Source organism: Salarias fasciatus, chromosome 18 (assembly GCF_902148845.1).
Source record: "Salarias fasciatus chromosome 18, fSalaFa1.1, whole genome shotgun sequence".
Taxonomy (NCBI): domain Eukaryota; kingdom Metazoa; phylum Chordata; class Actinopteri; order Blenniiformes; family Blenniidae; genus Salarias; species Salarias fasciatus.
This window is the reverse complement of record NC_043762.1, coordinates 6,396,482-6,415,260: the sequence shown is the minus strand read 5'-3', so window position 1 is coordinate 6,415,260 and position 18,779 is coordinate 6,396,482. Positions and strand designations below refer to the sequence as shown.

The 18,779-nt window shown below is 45.3% G+C and overlaps 3 protein-coding genes across 6 annotated transcripts in view; all 3 read left to right on the top strand.

Moving 5' to 3' along the window:
- The first annotated feature begins 249 nt into the window (after positions 1-249).
- Positions 250-2,804, top strand: exosc4 (exosome component 4). The gene is made up of 3 exons (XM_030114349.1): positions 250-441; positions 1,338-1,544; positions 2,371-2,804. Exons 1-3 carry the CDS (start codon positions 271-273, stop codon positions 2,725-2,727), a joined length of 735 nt encoding a protein of 244 aa, XP_029970209.1. The 5' UTR covers positions 250-270; the 3' UTR covers positions 2,728-2,804.
- Positions 2,805-3,162: 358 nt separating this feature from the next.
- Positions 3,163-18,779, top strand: part of gpaa1 (glycosylphosphatidylinositol anchor attachment 1) — a 19,341-nt gene continuing 3,724 nt past the window's right edge. Inside the window, exons 1-13 of one of the 2 annotated variants that reach the window (XM_030114345.1) lie at positions 3,163-3,215; positions 3,373-3,494; positions 3,760-3,939; positions 4,015-4,126; positions 4,216-4,363; positions 4,444-4,545; positions 4,626-4,822; positions 4,906-5,102; positions 5,219-5,372; positions 5,467-5,538; positions 5,654-5,847; positions 6,044-6,214; positions 6,314-6,584. In XM_030114345.1, the coding sequence (XP_029970205.1) occupies positions 3,421-3,494; positions 3,760-3,939; positions 4,015-4,126; positions 4,216-4,363; positions 4,444-4,545; positions 4,626-4,822; positions 4,906-5,102; positions 5,219-5,372; positions 5,467-5,538; positions 5,654-5,847; positions 6,044-6,214; positions 6,314-6,557 (1,845 nt within the window). In that variant the 5' untranslated portion in view covers positions 3,163-3,215; positions 3,373-3,420 and the 3' untranslated portion in view covers positions 6,558-6,584. Of the gene's footprint in view, positions 3,216-3,372; positions 3,495-3,759; positions 3,940-4,014; positions 4,127-4,215; positions 4,364-4,443; positions 4,546-4,625; positions 4,823-4,905; positions 5,103-5,218; positions 5,373-5,466; positions 5,539-5,653; positions 5,848-6,043; positions 6,215-6,313; positions 6,856-18,779 lie in introns of those variants that run through there. The other variant, XM_030114344.1, reaches the window with a different exon arrangement.
- Positions 9,244-17,993, top strand: LOC115404973 (synaptogyrin-2-like). 3 transcript variants are annotated; one of them, XM_030114351.1, is made up of 5 exons: positions 9,244-9,384; positions 13,626-13,833; positions 13,930-14,075; positions 14,350-14,518; positions 17,436-17,993. In XM_030114351.1, the coding sequence occupies exons 1-4, from the start codon at positions 9,307-9,309 to the stop codon at positions 14,503-14,505; spliced, it is 588 nt and encodes a 195-aa protein (XP_029970211.1). In that variant the 5' UTR covers positions 9,244-9,306; the 3' UTR covers positions 14,506-14,518; positions 17,436-17,993. The 3 variants fall into 3 exon arrangements, with proteins under 3 accessions (XP_029970211.1, XP_029970212.1, XP_029970210.1); XM_030114352.1 differs by lacking the exon at positions 17,436-17,993 and adding an exon at positions 14,643-14,863; XM_030114350.1 differs by lacking the exon at positions 17,436-17,993 and having other exon boundaries at positions 14,350-14,863.

Genomic DNA, 18,779 nt, shown 5'->3' with positions numbered 1-18,779 from the left:
ACATTCTCCCCCAAAAAGTGAAATAATACTCAATATTTATTTTGAATGAAATTCCAAACACGTTCACAGTCAGGTAAAATAACTGAACAATCGGTTCAAGGCTTTTTTAAACTACAGTTTGTATCAAAATGTTTTAAAATGTGTTTTGCTCTTTAATCGACAATGCCGATTCATTGTTTACGTTGACTCGGTTTGGCCCTCCGTGCTACCCGTTGCTCGGTGAACGGCATTCTGGGTAATGTAGTCCATTGAGTAGCGTCTCGCGCAGACATGGCGGGACTGGAGCTGCTGTCGGATCAGGGCTACCGGCTGGACGGCCGGAAGGCCACCGAGCTGCGGAAGGTCCAGGCCCGCATGGGGGTGTTCGCTCAGGCGGACGGCTCCGCGTACCTGGAGCAGGGGAACACCCGGGCTCTGGCGGTGGTTTACGGCCCGCACGAGGTGAGTGTTCCCCGGGGAGCGGGGAGGAGAGGGCCGCCCGGTGGGGAGAGCAAAGTTTCTCTTTACTGTTCACTGGAGACGGGGGCTTCGCTGTGTGAACTTCATTTATTATCAGAACAGTAACGTACAAACACGAGTCAAAATACAACCATAACGTGTAGTTTTACCGTCAGTAGTTTACTGCCGCAAAGCATCACTGTCGCGAACTGTCGTGAAGATAAACATCCACATCAACTACAGCCTTTTAAAATGTTATTTAAAATAACACGAAGATCATCTAAGCAAATTCAGTGAACTCTTATAATAGAGTTATTAATACGAATATTTCTTCGTGCTCTTCGTGTCAGGATCCATTATCACAGGTAATCTAAATAAAAACAAGCAAATCGCCCAATAGCTCTATACAAACTCATTTTTACAGCTGGCGAGTTATAGTTTCTTAAAAACTGAAATAATCTCACAAACTCAGTTTGCAGTAACTATTTCTTCAGCATCTCTAGAACCAAAGTACGCTTTTTTACAACTCCGAATTTTATTACAACATGACCAATAAAGAATTAATCTCTGCAGAAAGTGTAACATGGAAACTACATCGTTTTCAGAATGTTGCCGTGTGCATGAAAAGTGTTTGAAATGGAAATGCAAAAACGATGCGTTTTTTTCTTTGAATGTGTTTTCAGCAGCTGAAACTTTCCTCATTCAGACATTGTGGATGTAATCTGATTACTGGCCCAGCTTCAGTGTAGTTGAATCATGTGGGGAAAGAAGAGGATAAATATCCTTCCTGTGGATGTGAAGGGAGATGAGACGAGTGGCGTTCAGGGTCCTGTTGATGACATGAGTGGACGTTTACGTCAGAAGATGCAGTTTGGTTCTGAATGTTTTCCTCCTTGCAGATGCGAGGCTCTCGCAGCCGGACGCTCCACGATCGAGCCGCCATCAACTGTCAGTACAGCATGGCCACCTTCAGCACGGCGGAGAGGAAGAGGAGGCCGCACGGAGACCGCAAGTCCACCGAGATGAGCCTCCACCTCAAGCAGACCTTCGAGGCCGCCATCATGACGCAGCTGTACCCGCGCTCGCAGATCGACATCTACGTCAAGGTGGATGGAGAGGGGGAATCCGGGGAGGGGCGAGGGTAACACAGCTTCTCGAAGTTGGAGAATAAAGAAAAATAAGCTTCAGAAGTTCAACTTCTACTGGTTCTTGTTAAAATGCTTAAAAGTTTGAGTTATTGATGTACGAAACATATTTTCAATCAGACACTTTGACTGGAAGTTTTATTTGTTTTAAACGTTTTTAACTTTGATTCCCTTTTTTTCTTTATTTTCTTTGACATTTCCAATACCTTTTTTAATTGATAAAATTTTACTTCAGTTTTTATCTACAGTATTTCATGTTAGTATTTGTTACAGTTTTGAAATCCTTTTTTACATGATCAATATTTTTGTATTTTTTTTCTCTTTATTTCATTGCAATTTAAAATACAAAATACACACAAATAAACAAGTTATACTAATATGAATTTATCTAGATATATAGCTACAGTATATACAAGTGCACAGAGGTTTTATAATACACACACACACACACACACACACACACATATATATATATATATATATATATCCAGTGTTCACTGTACACATGGCTATCTAGACGTGCATACATGTATACTGTAAATACCCATTTCTGGCTTAACAGAAGTTTTTTAACTATATCATTATTTTAGAATTATATTATTTGAAATCAGTTATCATCTGCATATTTCATAATAAATGTATTTTGATATTTAGTTTTCTCTGCTTGTCATGAATTTATAGTTTTATTTTGTGCTTCGTGTTTCTTTGATATTTAAAGTTTAATGTTTTTCTTTATTTCATTTGTTTCTTTTACTTTAATATTTCTGGTTGAACTTTCTCCTCTCAGATCCTTCAGTCTGACGGAGGGAACTACAGCGTGTGCGTGAACGCCGCCACGCTCGCCGTCATCGACGCCGGCATCCCCATGCGCGACTACGTGTGCGCGTGCTCGGTGGGCTTCGTGGACGAGACGCCGCTCGCCGACCTGTGCTACGCGGAGGAGAGCGTGAGCTCGCTGTCGGTGGCGCTGCTGCCGCGCGGCGGCCAGATCGCGCTGCTGCAGATGGACGCGCGGCTGCACCAGGACCACCTGGAGGCGCTGATGGAGGCCGCCATGACGGCGTGCAAGGGAGTGAGCAAAGTGCTGGACGAGGTGGTGAGGCAGCACCTGCAGGAGGCGGCCGTGCTCAACGTGTGTCCCTGAACGCACCACTCTCTGGACTCTTTTCGATACTTTGTTACTGTTTGCACGCAGAAAGTCTAATAAAGGTGTGGATTGTGTGCGATTTGAGTGTTTCTTGAGCAGATACAAGATTTAAAAATGACCGAATAACCACAGTGGGCGGGTGGGGGGACTTTTCCTTTTTAATGCTTTAGAAGTGATCCAGAAAAAAAGATTAAACTGAGAAAGAGAACGGACAGACTGCAGGAGACACGCGGAGCCGTTTCCTGTGACGTCATTTAAAAAATTCAAAATATTTACATCACAGAGTAAAATATAACGATTGTAAAGTGATTGAATTGCATTATTTGCCGATTTATGTCCCGAAAACTATAATTTAAACATTAAATTAGTTTTTCATTCTTTAATACCGGTCATCTGAGCGGAAGTGTGTCCGTCGCATCAACCTTCCGGTGGGAACCAGGAAACGGAACGCTTCTCTCCTGGGCAGGTGGATGTGACCGGCTGAGGTTTGTGTCGATATTAAGGTTTTTCTCATCTCATTTCAAACCGAGTCTTTTGAACCACGACTCTGGCAGCTCTTTATGACATTAATAAACGACCAAGAGGAATCAGATATTTTGTTCTTTCACTCGTTGATTCTAGCTGTTTGTGTGTTGCTTTCAGGTCCGTCCGGTGTTTTCAGGCTTCAGTATTAAGGACCACCGCCCCAGCATGGGACTACTGTCAGACCCCACCAGGAGACGGGCTCTGATCAGCCTGCTGACCCGCCTCAACGCCCCAATCTGGTCTGTGAGGGGGGGTTAACCTGTGTAATCTAGATGTTAGCTGAAGTTACATCACAGGAGGAAGATGCTCTGTAATCTGGATGTTAACTCCAGTGGAAATAAACTGAGAACGCTAAATTAATCTACCGACACGCAGATAGTTCTTGGCGCTGTTGATTGACTTTCCTTCCCCAGTAAACAGGAGTTAAGTGCAACAGTAACAGAACTGGTGTTCAACATGTGTTCCTCACCTGTTACTGCGTCTGACTCCGCCCCCTTCCTGCAGTGTGGTGTGCTACATGGCGGGCGTGGCGTGGTTCATGGGTCTGGCCTTCGAGCCGTTCACCCTGCGGACGTACATGTCGGAGAACGCCATGGGCTCCACCATGGTGGAGGAGCGGTTTCCGGCCGGGGAGCGGGCGCTCGCCACGGGCCGGGAGTTCTCCGCTCACAAGAAGAGGGTCGGGTGAGTCCCTGGCTGAACGCTGGAGGCTGGAGGGCGTGTCGGTGGGCGTGTGGGTCATCCCGCTCTGCGTTTCAGTGGGATGCCCGTGGACTGGCTGGTGAAGACGATGCAGGCTCGGGGCCTGGAGGTGTTCACCCAGAGGTTCTCCCGCACGCTGCCGTTCCCCGACGAGGACAAGGAGAGATACGTAAGAGACGCTGGACCGGCTGCTCGGTTACCGTGGCGCTCTGGTGTTTTTCTCTCGCTCACGGACAGTTTCTTGGTCTCTGCCTGCAGATGGTGAAAGGCACCAACGTTTACGGGATCCTCCGGGCCCCCAGAGCCCCTCGGACCGAGGCCCTGGTGCTGAGCGCCCCCTGCAGCCCCGGAGACCACAACAACCAGGCGGTGGGGCTGCTGCTGGGCCTGGCGTCCTACTTCAGGAGTCAGTAGACTGGATTCGAAGCCTGAGCGACGGGTGAAAACCTCCCTGACGGCGCTTCACTCCTGATGTTTCCTCCTCAGATCAGATCTTCTGGGCCAAAGACATCATCTTCCTGGTGAACGAGCACGATCTGATCGGCATGCAGGCCTGGCTGGAGGGATACCACCACACCAACACCACCGGTACACACACACACACACACACACACACACCCCCACACTGCAGGTGGTTCTCTAACCAGCCCCCCCCCCCCCCGGTCCAGGTATGGACTGGTCCCCCCTGCAGGGCCGCGCCGGCTCCATCCAGGCCGCCCTCTCTCTGGAGCTCAGCAGTGACGTGGTCACCAGTCTGGACCTGATCCTGGAGGGACTCAACGGCCAGCTGCCCAACCTGGACCTGGCCAACCTCTTCTACGCCTTCTGCCAGAAGATCGGAGTGCTGTGCACCATCCAGGGAAAGGTGTGTGTGTGTGTGTGAGACAACCTAATGAACACACGCAGTGTGTGACTCCTCTGAGTGTGTGTATGCGCGTGTGCGTGCAGCTGCAGAGGAACGACTGGGACAGCGTGTCGGGCTACAGCCACGCCGTTCAGACCATGATGCTGATGGTGCTGAAGCAGGCCAGCGGGCGGCCCTGGGGCGACCACGGCCTCTTCCTGCGCTACCACATCGAGGCCGCCACGGTGCGAGGGATCAACAGCTTCAGGCCCTACAAGACGGACTGCACCACCGTCGGCAGGTCCGAGGGCACGCACACACACACACACACACACACACACACACACACACTCAAGAGAAAGCCAGGATGTCGGCCTCTCTCGTGGGTCTCATGGTTCCCTCCTGCTTGTCTTGCAGGCTGCTGGAGGGAATGTACCGGAAGCTGAACAACCTGCTGGAGCGCCTCCATCAGTCCTACTTCTTCTACCTCATGCCGTCGCTCTCTCACTTCGTCTCCATCGGATACTACATGCCGGCCTTCGGCCTGCTGGCCGCCATCCTGCTGCTGCGAGTATCCTCACACCCCGACCCGGAGTGCGTGTGTGTGTGTGTGAGGGGGCAGAGTGTGTGTGATGTTTCAGTCTTTTCCCTTGACTCTGACCAAGGCCTTAGACCTGTGGGTTCAGCTCTCGGCGGCACCGCAGAGAGACGAGGACGGAGTGACGGACGTGGAGCAGGTGAGACCAAACACAAAACCCCGAGAGAAAAGCTGGAGCCTTCAGACTGCGAGCAGGGCGGAGGCACCGTCGTGCAGTGTGTGTCAGGGTGTGTGTGGCTGTGCGTCCCCTCCAGACGGCGCCCGGCGTGCTCTCCATTCTGACGCCGCTGGTCATCAGCCACCTGACCGGCGCCGCGCTCTACTCGCTGCCCGTGCGCTTCCAGGACGTCGCCGTGGAGCATTTCCCCGTGTCGGAGACCGAGGCCGTGGTCCTGACCGCCATCGCCATCTACACCGCGGGCCTGGCTCTGCCGCACAACACGCAAAGGTGCTGCACACACACACACACACACACACAGTTAACATGTACGACTTTAAAATAGAGAAAAAAAAAACTTTATTAATCGCAGCAAGGAAACACAGGGAGCAGTTTGTTTTCAGTGTTTTATTGTGTTGTTGGTTGAATAAACTGAGGTGTGTGTGTGTGCGTGCGTGTGTGTGTGTGTGTGTGTGTGTGTGTGCAGGCTGCTCTCTGGTGAAGGCACGGAGCAGGGCTGGAAGGTGCTGAAGCTGCTGGCTCTGCTCTACCTGGCCGTCCTGCTCGGCTGCACCGCCCTCATCAACTTCTCTCTGGGCTTCATCCTGGCTCTCAGCCTGGTTCCTGTGGCGGCGTTCGTCACTCCGCACATCCCCAAGTGAGAGAGAGAGAGAGGGATACACCACTCCCTGCTACAGGTCCTCTCTTCTCCCTCTCCTCACTTTACTCACTCCTCTCTCACCCCTCCCCCGGCCAGGCTGCTGTCGGCGGTGGTCCTGGTGCTCCTCAGCCCCGCCTGCACCCTCCTCTTCGCCGTCTTCTTCTTCCACGAGCTGCAGGAGACGCCGGTGAGCTTCCACGAGGGCTGGCTGCTGTACCTGTCGGTCATCTCCCAGGGCATCCTGGACCACTGCCTGTACGGCTCGCTGCTCTTCCCGCTGGCGGCGCTGCTGCTCTACCCCTGCTGGCTGCTCTTCTGGAACATCCTCTTCTGGAAGTAGAGCCGCTCGCAGACGTTGGACTTTTCTGTTTTCTGACTGGACTTTGGCTGAAGAGGTTTTGGGGAGTAACGCTTTATCAAAGCCATCGGTGATAAATGTTCATCATTAAGACAAACTTTAATTTTTCCATTTATTAAAGAAGGTTTTTATAAAGTGTTACAGATTTTTTTTTTTAATTGATACAAAGAACTGACTGTACAGTTTTTATCTGATCAGACTGTTGATGACAGAAACTACTGGCAAGATTTTTATACAGTTTGTTTTTTTCCATTTGAAATGTGTTTATTTCATATTTATTGCTGACTAAATAAAAGATTAAAAACTTTTACCCGAGTATTTCTGCCTTTTGTTACGAAGCTGCAGCACCAGTCAAGGGCAGGTTTTCATTTTAATAACTCTTAATCACTTTTCATACTTTTTGTTAGAGTTGTTGAGACTGAAAGTCCGAATCTGTGAATATGTTGCCAACTTTACTGGACTGTTCAGGAATACATTTCTCTGGAATCTTTCGACTCTGTGATGATCCTCGGCATGGCTCCATCTCCTCACAGCAGCAGTGTGGCTCCTCTGCAGGGCAGGGGAAGTGATCACTGAACTGTTAATAACAAGAACATTATCTCGCTACGAGATGCAGCTCATGAATATATTTCTTCACTGAGGCAGTTCTGTGTTTCCATACCGGAGTGGCCAGTAGGTCGTCATTGAAGTCCATCTGTGGTGTTGGTAAGTCATAAATACACTATAGTAGAGTTTATTTGATAGGATTGAGAATCTATCAAAAAAAAACAAACACAAAACTGTAATGGAAAAATATAAAAACAAACTTCCTATTTAAAATATCTAAGACATAGATAGGCTCCTCAGGTGCTTCTAGCTCCAGATCAGCTGGTTTGAGAACCACTTCCTGTTTACAGGCTGCCAGCCCGGTGTTTCAGATTATCTGGTTTCCCTGCTAACCGGTGAGAAACTGTCCTCAGCACTTCCAGTAATGGAAGATTTTAGTTTTTCTCCACTGGTTTGACTCATCTGATAAAAATGAAATGAAATCCTCAGAAAAACAGAACCGTGTTTCTAGTTTCATCCAACTTTGGGTAATGTGGCTGACACTTTGACCTTTAACCTGACCCTGACCCCACTTTGACCTGACGGAGGAGACGCCAATTGAAAGTCTTCATAAACGGTTGCAATATGTTGCTTCAAATAATCACTTTAGCTGATTTGTGCCTACAACTTATGTTTAAAGCTTCTTTACTTGTCATTTTTCACACATAAACTTCCCTTTAAGAAGAGATTTCTTTTTTCTATTTTGCTTAAACAGAAAGTAAAAGTAAAAAAACACATACACATGCTAACATTGGAAAAATAAGATTGATATGTTGCTAGAAAATAAGCCTAATCAGTTACTCTACATTTATTTTCACTGTTCACCATTTTTTTATTTGGTAAGATTAGAATAAATAAATGAAACATGACTTGTAACAGGCATGCAGGGGAGCCGCCGTTGCTCATCTATGAAATGTCTGACGGACAAGTAGTTCTCAGTAAACTGTTCCTGATTGCAAATGCACAGATTCTAAAGGTTCCTACTAAATAAAGTCGTGAATGCATGACGGAGGTTTAGGACGTACAAAAGTTAGCCTCGTTCATCAAGTAGGAAAGAGAAAATAGAAATGAGGATTCGGACTAAAATACAAAAAGAATATTTACTAAATAATTAAAATAGCAAATGATAACATAAACCTTTTTTTCAAGCAGGCCACAGACATTCAACTGTACATGAAGCACCATAGGAAATGCATCTAGGCTTTAGAAGGGTTGTGATACAAAAAGTGTCTTTTTTTTTAAAAAAAGTTAGAAATAAATTATTCATTTATTTATTTTACAAAGGATGTATTATGATCAAAAACAAGATAATTGAGGAAAATCTGGAAAACTGAATGGGACTCAATTATTAAAGACATATGACACATGAATTTTAAAGTACCGGTTTGTGTCATCTCCCGGTGGAAAACTGCCTCTCAAAGACATTCAGAAACTATGCTGCTGTTTCCTGAGATGTCTTCATGTGAAACCTCTGATTTCAGATTTTATCACACCTGCAGCTTCCTCTTTTAAAAATACAAGACGGTAGCCCTTATTGTAAAGAAAAACAACACGAGCTTCCAGGGTTTTCTTTTAGCCGAGCATCGAGAAGAATTATGCTAAACCCCGATCGGTTTGGTTTCACTCCGACTTGCAGGGCTGCTCAGTTCACAGTGGAATCAATATTTCTAACTTTTCCATTCTCCCTATTCTGGACTTTACTCAAAACAACAACAACAAGGAGAATATAAGTAAAACGCAACAATATCAATCATTTGTGTGGGAGTTGTGTTAACTGAGCACACCTCCCATGGTGCCTCTGGTAAAGAAGGACAGCAGGACGTGAAGCAGCCACTGCAGTCAGAGCAGGGTTTACTGAAATCACCCTGCAGTCACATTTCAGAATGCTGGAGCACTAAATCAGCGCCAACAATGGCTGTGGCAGTTTACTGAATAAATCAAACCGTGAATATCAGTTTGGCGCTCTCTGTGTTAGCAGCATTAAAAGGAGAACTCGGGGAGGGGAAGTTGAGTGATTTCCCAGCTGTCCCTGAACGCGCCGCAACAGTTGTGAGGAAACTGCGCGTCAATTAACGTCCTCCTCTCCGGGCAGGAAGACGCTCCCGGCTCCGCCACAGACGCTCGGTTCGGTGTTTCAGGGTGAAAGATGCAGAGCGGCGCTCACGGCTTCGACCCGGGGAGTTCTATAAAGCATCCTCAGACCGTCCTGCGCTCTCTGCTCTGGGTGAGTTTCTCATGATTGATCGGTCCTCGGACCTGGGGAAACGGGGTACACTGCCACCTGCTGGACAAAGTAGTACTGCAGTCAGTGTCGAAGACCCATGGCCTGAGCCGAAAGGACTTTTGTGTGCAGAAACATCATGGATTTTTCTGTAGTATATGAATGTGTCCGTATGTGGACCCCAGCAGGGACACAGAGCTCCGTTCTGAACAGAAATATCAACAAAAACTTGTCAAGAGGTATTTTTATTCAAAAACACCAGTTAATGCTGCTGGGATTCAGGTTTGAGCAAAAAGTGGTCCACAACACGTCTCTAAGGTGTTCTGTAGCTAGCCACGGCTACCCATCAGCCCCTTCCATTGCATCCAACCAGGTTTCCTGGTGTTCCTCTTCAGTCTCCCATCCAGGTTCTGACCAGGCCCCACCCTGCTCAGCTTTTGAGATTTGATGAGCTCCGGTAGTACCAAGTAGTATCTGTGAAAGAACTTTGTCTTCCAGAATACATTAAGGAAGTAAACAACCACAGCACTCAAGTAGGGAGAACTTTATGGTAAATATACTTGTAGACATAAATCTGGAAAAGAATTTTAGTCTGATTTCACTGTCCACCTTTTTTGAAGTGTAATAACTTACTATTATTTGTTTTACTCATATTAACTAATCACAGTGAAAACTGTATTATACAGGGAAAAGGCCCACACAAGAGAGATGAAGGACTGGACTGAGGAGGCTGTACAATGCCTACAAGAATGTTATGATTGCACTGACTGGGATATGTTCAAAGAAGCCTGTGGAGAGGATCTTGATGAACTTGCCGACGTCATCTGTTCATATACCGCTTTTTGCAGAGACGTGATCATTCCCTGCAGGCGTGTAAAAGTGTTTCCAAATAACAAGCCATGGATCACTGAGTCGATTAAGGCTTGTATACAGGCTAAGAGACTGGCTTTTAAGCAAGGAGCAGCCTCCGAGCTGCACACAGCCACTAAGGAGGTGAAAATAGGCATCTTAAAGGTGCTGTAGGCAGGATTCCACATTTCCACCATCTTGCTTAGGGTTACCTAAGCAAGATGGCGATTTGACCCATCTAAGATGGCGATTTGAAACCCAGCACAGCCAATCCTGTCCTGTTTTCTCTGACATCACACCCTTATGCAAGTTAAGCCCCTCCCACAAGAACGTTCGACAAACGCCCCTCGACCAATCACGGTTAGAGCCTCAGGGGCTCTTCTGATGGTCAAAGATACCTGGAGCTGTGGAGATTCCTTTTCAGCTCAGAACAGAGAGACATGGAAACGCTGCGCCCTCGTGGTAGTGCAGTTATGCTACACTCCTAAAGGATTATCAATGGTTACTCTAACATTTAATCCAAAGAAAACACAGAAAAATTAGCACTGACTAGCAAAATCCTGCCTACAGCAACTTTAAAAGCACAGGACTACAAACGGAAACTGGAGAACAAGATGGCTATGAATAATCTTGGATCTGCTTGGTCAAGCATGAAAGCCATTGCAGGCCTCCAACACTCCAAAACCAGTAGTATCACCTCTTTAGATGGCTTTGAGTAAGACCTCGAATTTGCAAATGCACTGAATTGTTTTTATACACGTTTTGATGCTTTTGATTTTAGTCAGGAAATACAGGAAGTGAGTCATGAAGTAAGTGACGATCAGCACTTTTTTATTTCCTCGAAGGATGTTGGAAAAATCCTTCTGTTCCCTCAAACCAAACAAAAGCTATGGTCCTGATAACATATGCGGCCGCTTGTTGAAATCTTTTTGCACAGGAACTGAGCTCTATTTTTCAGCACATTTTTAATCAGTCTCTAAAGAGGCAGCATGTGCCAAGAGTCTGGAAGGATGCTGTTGTCATCCCTGCCCCAAAAATTAGTTTCCCTAAAACCCTCAGTGATTTCCGACCAGTCGCACTGACATCGATTGTAATGAAATGTTTCGAGAAAATTGTTAGATCTGAAATTCTGAAGTATACTGAGCATGACCTTGATCCCATGCAATTTGCTTATAGATCTAACAGAGGGGTAGAAGATGCTACAGTCACTCTATTACATTTGCTTTTTAAACATCTGGAGGAGATAGGAACACATGCAAGACTCTTATTTATTGATTTTTCATCTGCTTTTAATACAATCCAACCCCATGTTTTAACCTCAAGGCGTTTAGACCATTTTAACATTAGCCACAATCTTGTGGGCTGGATTCTGAACTTTTTAACTGACAGGACACAGAAAGTGAGAGTGAATGGAACTGTCTCGGATCAGGTTACATCCTCCACTGGATCCCCACAAGGATGTGTGTTGTCTCCTCTCCTGTTCATTCTGTATACAAACATGTGCCGCAGCAGCAGAGAGGACAGAACTATTTTAAAGTATGCAGATGACACCGTTATTGTTAGCCGGTTGAAAAACGAGACGAGCCATGGCCCAGTTGTTGATGATTTTCTGGATTGGTGCAGTAAATCTTTCCTTGAGATGAATATCTCCAAAACAAAAGACATGATCATCGACTTTCGGAAAAAACAGGCCTCCCAATCAAGAGGCCACAGTTTTAAAGGGTCAGATAGTGGAGTGTGTTGACACATACAAATATCTCGGAACCATCATCGACAATGAACTGAAATTTGAAGCAAACTGTGAAGCTGTGTGTAAAAAAGGACGCCAGCGCCTGTTTTGTCTGAGAAAACTGTCCATTTTTAACATTGATAGGACTATGTTGATCCTGTTTTATCGTGCCTTTATCGAATCGGTTTTATCCTTTTGTCTTGTCTCATGGTTTGGAAATGTGTCCTTAAAAAACAAAAGCTACTTGCACCAAATCGTTAAATGGTCCAGCAAGCTGATTGGAGAGTCTCAGCTTCACCCACAATTGCTGTACACCAAACAGTTACAGAGGGTAGCAAACTCGGTTGTAAGAGATGACTCCCACCCTCTGAACGGTGAATTTCAGCTGCTCCCTTCAGGTCGGAGGTTCAGGGTACCTGCCTGTAAAACTAAACGTTATAAAAGCAGCTTTGTACCAGCAGCAATTTGTGCTCTAAACAAATGAGAGGAACTGAAATATAACTAATATAGTTGCCTTTCGAATTAGTATTATTTATGGTTTTATTGGGGCTATCTCCTTGGTTTTAGCTGCAGCACTGTCGTCTCTTTGTCTTGTCTTGTGTTGTTTTTAGGTGTGTGTTATAAAATGGGAAGACTCACTCACTGTAAACTGAATTTACCTAAGGGTACAATAAATATTTTGAATCTTGAACAACATTAATGTTGATGCTACAGTCACCGTCATGGGACCAGAACTGGACGTGCAAAAAGCGAGTTTGAAAAGACGTGTTTGGGACGTGTTGCTGTGCTGTGTGTTTGTTCTGCATGGCTCCTTTGAAGACGTCTTCTGGATGTGCAGAGGTAACGTCTTACAGACATGTTTTGGACCACTTTTGCTCAGTGGGAGGTTTCTCCTTTCAGACTAGATTTCTGCTGCCTTGAAAAAAAACCTGAGGATGCTGGGCGGCACAACCACATCACTGCCAACTCATACAGTTCAACGCACCTCCGGTGCTCCACTGGATCCTCAGCTCTTGCCATGCGAAGGGCTGCCAGATGGCGATCCACTTCATTCAACCATATTTAACATTGCATGTTCAGAAAGGAGCTGGAAGATGTAAAGCCTTGCTGACATGGTTCTACTGGGGAGGCTAATGGAGAATGTCTGGAGTCCTTCCTGATCACGTTGACCACACCTTACCACTCCAGGGAGTTCAACCCTTCAGTAGTGACCATCTTCCCTCAGAACGGCTCGAGGAGAGATCAGCTGACCTGAAAGAGAAGATCCTGAAGTCCTGCAGGAACAAAGCTCTCCGCTGCTGCTGCTGCTGGCCAAGGCTACAGAACGAGTTCCAGAAAGAGACAGTGTACACCTCGCTCCACCTCGCTACAGTGTCTCTCGCCGTCTGACGCGTTTGAACACTTTGAGCGAACCAATCACGTGATCTGTACAAACCGAGGCCTCGGTTCCAAAGCATCCCTCCTATTTCCTGGTTGGGTTCATAAACAGCAACATTTTATTCTCAGGGTGGGTTGAAATGATTTGCTGTGAATCAGAAGAAGCACTTCTTTTCAAGCGGTGTCTGTAGTATTGAAATGGACCCAGATCTGCTTGACAGATGTTGAGTACTACTGCACCCCCTCACCCCCCTCTGGCAGTAAAACCCCGTGTTTCTCTTTGTTGCAGGCATTTTCTGTTGCGGTCTTAACGATCGGTGCGTCGTCTCTGGTGAATGTCAAGTGTGTGTTTATCCAGACCTGCAGCCTCACAATGGGAGTTGGAATCCTGACCTTCTTGGGCTGTGTTGTGGTTCTCCTACTGGATGTTTTCTTCCTGAAAATCAGCAATGCCAAAGTGAGGAAATATATCGTGACAGGGAATTTGATCTTCACAGGTCAGTCAGATTTTAGTTTTCTCCCACAGTCCAGAATAAAGTAGAAGTAGAAGTCCTGTCATCACTTCCTCTCTTCGGTGTGTTTTCCTTTGACAGGGTTTTGGACCGTGTTGTGGTTCATCTGCTTCTGCTTCCTGTTGAACCTGTGGGAAAACCAGTTCCACTATCCCCGCTGGTACAGGAGAAATGACGATGAACACCATCCTGTCCTCGGCTTCTCCTTCTTCTCCATCCTATCCTGGGTGAGATCTGCCCTCCCGCCACATGGAGCCCAGTCTCCAGGCTGTTATGGCAGACTATGTCTTCTTTATCTCAAAGTGGAGTGTGGTTCAGTTTTAGCAGAAGACTAAGCAATTTCACTGTTTGACAACAGAATGCTGCTGCTGAACATTCATATGTTGTGTGTATTCCCTGCTGGCTGTGTCCTTTGCTTCGTTTTGTGGTTATTTCATCTGATGATGTTTGTGGCTGTGTGAATGTTTCAGTCTATTGATCGATTCAATCCTCTTCCCTCAGAGCGTCTTGTTCTGCTTTGCGTATCAACACTATCGTGAGGAAGTGACTGACTTCAACCAGGAACACATTGACAAATGCCGCCCCTGCACCATCACCTGTGTCCCGCAGCCAGGGCAGACCGGGGAGCCCCAGCCTCCATCTGACTCACAGGCATGAATGCCACCAGGAAGTTAGTGTTTTTTCTTCTTCTTTTAAATAAAGACGTGTTCCAGTGGTTCCATTTCCACCGACCGCTGCTCCCTGCACTCCAGATTTGTGTTTGCATATTTTCATGTACTGTAACTTTCTTTCAGTTTGGTGGATTTCTTGCTGTGCAGGTGAAATGGTTCTGTATCCTTTGAAGGAGCCCGATCATGAAAAAAGGGACTTCGATGAGCTTTTAACATTGTTAGTGTGTGGTTACCTCATAAAACTTCAGTTAAAGGTGCTGTAGGCAGGATTCCGCATCTCTGCCATCTTGCTTAGGGTTACCTAAGCAAGATGGCGATTTGACCCATCTAAGATGGCCATTTGAAACCCAGCACAGCCAATCCTGTCCTGTTTTCTCTGACATCACGCCCTTACGCATGTTAAGCCCCTCCCACAAGAACGTGCGACAAACGCCCCTCGACCAATCACGATTAGAGCCTCAGGGGCTCTTCTGATTGGTCAAAGATACCTGGAGCTGTCGAGATTCCTTTTCAGCTCAGAACAGAGACAGATGGAAACGCTGCGCCCTCGCAGTACTGCAATTATGCTACACTCCTAAAGGATTATCAATGGATACTCTAACATTTAATCCAAAGAAAACACAGAAAAATTAGCATTGACTAGCAAAATCCTGCCTACAGCACCTTTAAATCACCGTTTCTCTTCATTAGTGCATATTTGAGTAATCTATATGAATATTCAGTCCGAGCTAATTATTCCTCAGTATCCAGTATTATAACTGCATCTCTGAAGTTTAGAACAAACCAACCCATTTCAAAATCAGTAGAAAATCGGTAAGACGGATCAAGTTGTAGTTGTTAAAAGTGGAAGAGCGCAGTGTTCTGAATGAGCCAGCTGCCTGGGCCAAGATGGCCGCCAAGTGCGGACGTTCGGCTCCGCTGGCCGGTAGCGCGGGTCACACATCAAGTCTTTAATGTATGTATCAATGAGGAGAACCTCTGAGCTCCAGACTTTCATCAACTGCTGCTTCACCGACAACTTCCACAGGATGGCAGCGCACAGGCACGTAGATACATACAATATAGACTTGGTAGACTGTCTGTCCACAGTCGGCGCGGGGCCTATGGTCAGTATGTCTTTGCTTATCATGATCATGCTGTTATGCAGGTTCCGGGGCAACAAGTCCAGCTGTTTGGACTTCCTGTTGAAAACAGGGCAGATAGAATTACTAGTATTTCAGAATATAAAGTCTTTGTAGCGCTAGAGGGGCTAAAATAGCTTTTTATTGACTGGAGATGACTTTGGAAGGCTTTGAAAATCAGGATACGGCTCCTGTAAAGCTCTTCTGTCCTTATATCAAAACAACTTGTTCAGATGCCCGTTTTTATTAGTTTTGAGTAGAGATGGACCGATACAGGTTTTTCAGGGATGATACCGACGCTCGGCAGTCAAAGAGCCCGATAACCGATATTTACTGCTGATATTCATTTGCAGTAAAATTAAAAATATTGGTGTCAAAATTTTGAATAGTGTAAAGCCTCTCAGGCCTCCGTAGCTACTCCATTTTTTTTTTTTTTTCTGGAAGGACATATACAAACGGGAGGCAAGCACTCAGACACTCAAGAAAAGAGAACACAAGCAAAAAAAAAAAAAAAAAAAAAAAGGCGCAGGTGCAAACAATCAACAAAGGTGCAACCAAACCAACACAAGTGAGCATCGGTCTAAATGTGCACTCATCTGGGCCTTACGTGCTGAAATCAGATCAAAAGAAAAAGAGACATATCTCTGCTAATTTTTTGGGAGACAGTACCAGACATCCTTTTAAGAGACAAAAAATAAAGATCAAACCGATTTTAAAACAGTTGACGGAGGGATTTTTGTTCTTCCATTTATTACAGTGTAAATTATATTTTCCCAACAAAAGACGTACATCAATAACAGTGGATAATGCTGTGTCTGGATTTGTGCTTTGTAGGGTAACAGCAGAGTTTTCAGAGTTTCAGGGCTTTTCAGCGTTGTTCATCATTTTCTGAGTGAGTGAAATATATGCCTGTTAGTATTTAAATAATTAGCGTTTTGAATGTTTCTCAGTTTAATTTGTTTCAACAAGTTCCACGACTATTGTGCTAACTGTTAGCATGTCAATGGGTTTTCTCATAGAAGGTAGCATTAAGCTAGTGGGACTTTATTCATAATGCATGTTGTGATTTACTGTGTTTTACGGCGACACGTCCACGTGGAAAGCAGAATTCAGCCTTTACATGATTAATCAGGAGTCAGGAGACAAACCTCTTCTCTGCAGAGTTTAATTCACTGACTAAGCTTCATGGCTTGTCTTCTCTATGCACATGTATCTATGGCTCTATGCACATATCTGTAGCTCTGCAGACATTGTGCTGATTGGCTGCTGGCCCTGCTGGCTCTGAGTGTAACCAATCAGAAGCCCGGCCAGTGACCGGCTGATCCCCAGTTTTTTGAGTGACGATTGAGAACCAAAAAGTGCCAAACAAAAAGTTTTCTTTGAGAACTCTTTTCTCAGGTCAAATTGACAGCTGTGTACCATTCCAACAACTAAGAGAATTGCAATAGTTGTTGGCTCTCAGAGCAAGCTTCACTTTGTGCAATGATCATATCCTCACCATTGATACTGCAATGCTGCATTTATTTGACCTTTAAAAAAAAAACCCACTAAAAATCACTGTTACGCACTGAACCAGTTTCTTTTTGTGCTGTCATGTAGTTGATTTGGGTGTCTTGAGTTTGAAACTGCATCTGCCATATTTTATTCCATTCCCGGGCCCGCTGGTGACACATGTATGATTGTCCTGCCACATAATCCACAGGATACATGCTGAACCAGTTGTTTTTTTGTTGTTTTTTTTTACAACTTGAGCAGTGCAGTTGTTCGCATTCACTGTTTCACTCTGTGTCTACAGTATTTCCCGCGGTCTCGTGGTTCACTCCGCTGTACCAAAGAAAAACTGGTGGTTTGTGAAGCTGGTCCTCCTTCAGCCTCAGTGCAGCTCCTCTGTGCTCCTTTGCGTAGCGATGGCTTTACTGCGTGAACTTGAGGGTGTGCAGTGGGTTCATCAGAATTTCAAACGTCTGAAATAAAGACATTTCATTTTTGCACTAGTGTGATCTGTTATGATTCAACGTCAGCTAATGCAACCCACATCGTCCTGTCTTTGGTCTTCACTTAGATTTTTAAAGCTGTTTTCTTTTGTCTGGTCTTTTATTTGACGTAGCTTGAAATGGTAAGACGGATGCTTTAAAATGCTACTTCAGCACTTTGGAAACAGTTCATGAAATCAGTACAATAATCAATGGACAATTGATATTAAAAGTACCTTTCCAGGAATGTAAAACATGAGACCCTCTGGACGGCAAACAGCTCAAATGAAGCATCTGTTATCATCTTCAGTGCTGCTCGTATAAGTGCCTTTAACAATGTTCAATGTATGGAAAAGCAATTTAAAGAAAAAATAAATAAATATCCCCCCAAACACTGTGCTTACATTGTGGCAAAAGCATTTACATTCTGGCTTTTGCTGTCATTTTATGGCTTTTTGTTGTTGTGTTATTTCATGGCCATAATTGAATGTCTTCCTTGAGATGTCTGGGGTTCCGTAGTAAAGTAAAGAAAAGTTTCCCAAATGAACTTTCGCAGGTAAGCATGAAGTAGTTTCAGGAGAGATGTTGTACCCATATTCCCTACAGTCCCTGAAGGCAGCATTACTGGCTCTGTGGATGTCTTCACTGTTCGATGCTTCATCATCAGCGTGAACAGGAAGTGGTGATCTGCTGTCTGGACCATGGAGTGTATAGAAGAGGTACGCAGCAGCCTGGCTCCAAACACGAAGCCAACACGGAAGTTTAGCTTCGACACCTGAGTCAACGGTTTGGGAGAGATGTGAGCTTCAACAGGTGTTGTGCTGAACTGCAAAACGGTTTTGAAAAAAAGATGTGAAGAGTTTTGTCAATGTGATTTCTGTTTCAATAAACGAGCCAAACCAAGGAGGAAAAACTGAAAAAAAAAAAAAAAAAGGTACGACGCTTCAAAACTTCCTTCGTAAATTCACCAGGACAGCTACAGATTTGTGTCAGAGATTAAACATCTGCTTAGAAGTTTAAATAGATTGGTCACCAGTTAGCAAGGAAACTAGTTAATCCAAAACACCAGACAGCAGCTTTTTTTTTTTACTATTTTACAAGGTTACCCGAGGACACACGGGGTGACAAACCTTCGGAAACCGTCTTAACTTCAGTGAGGGTGGTTC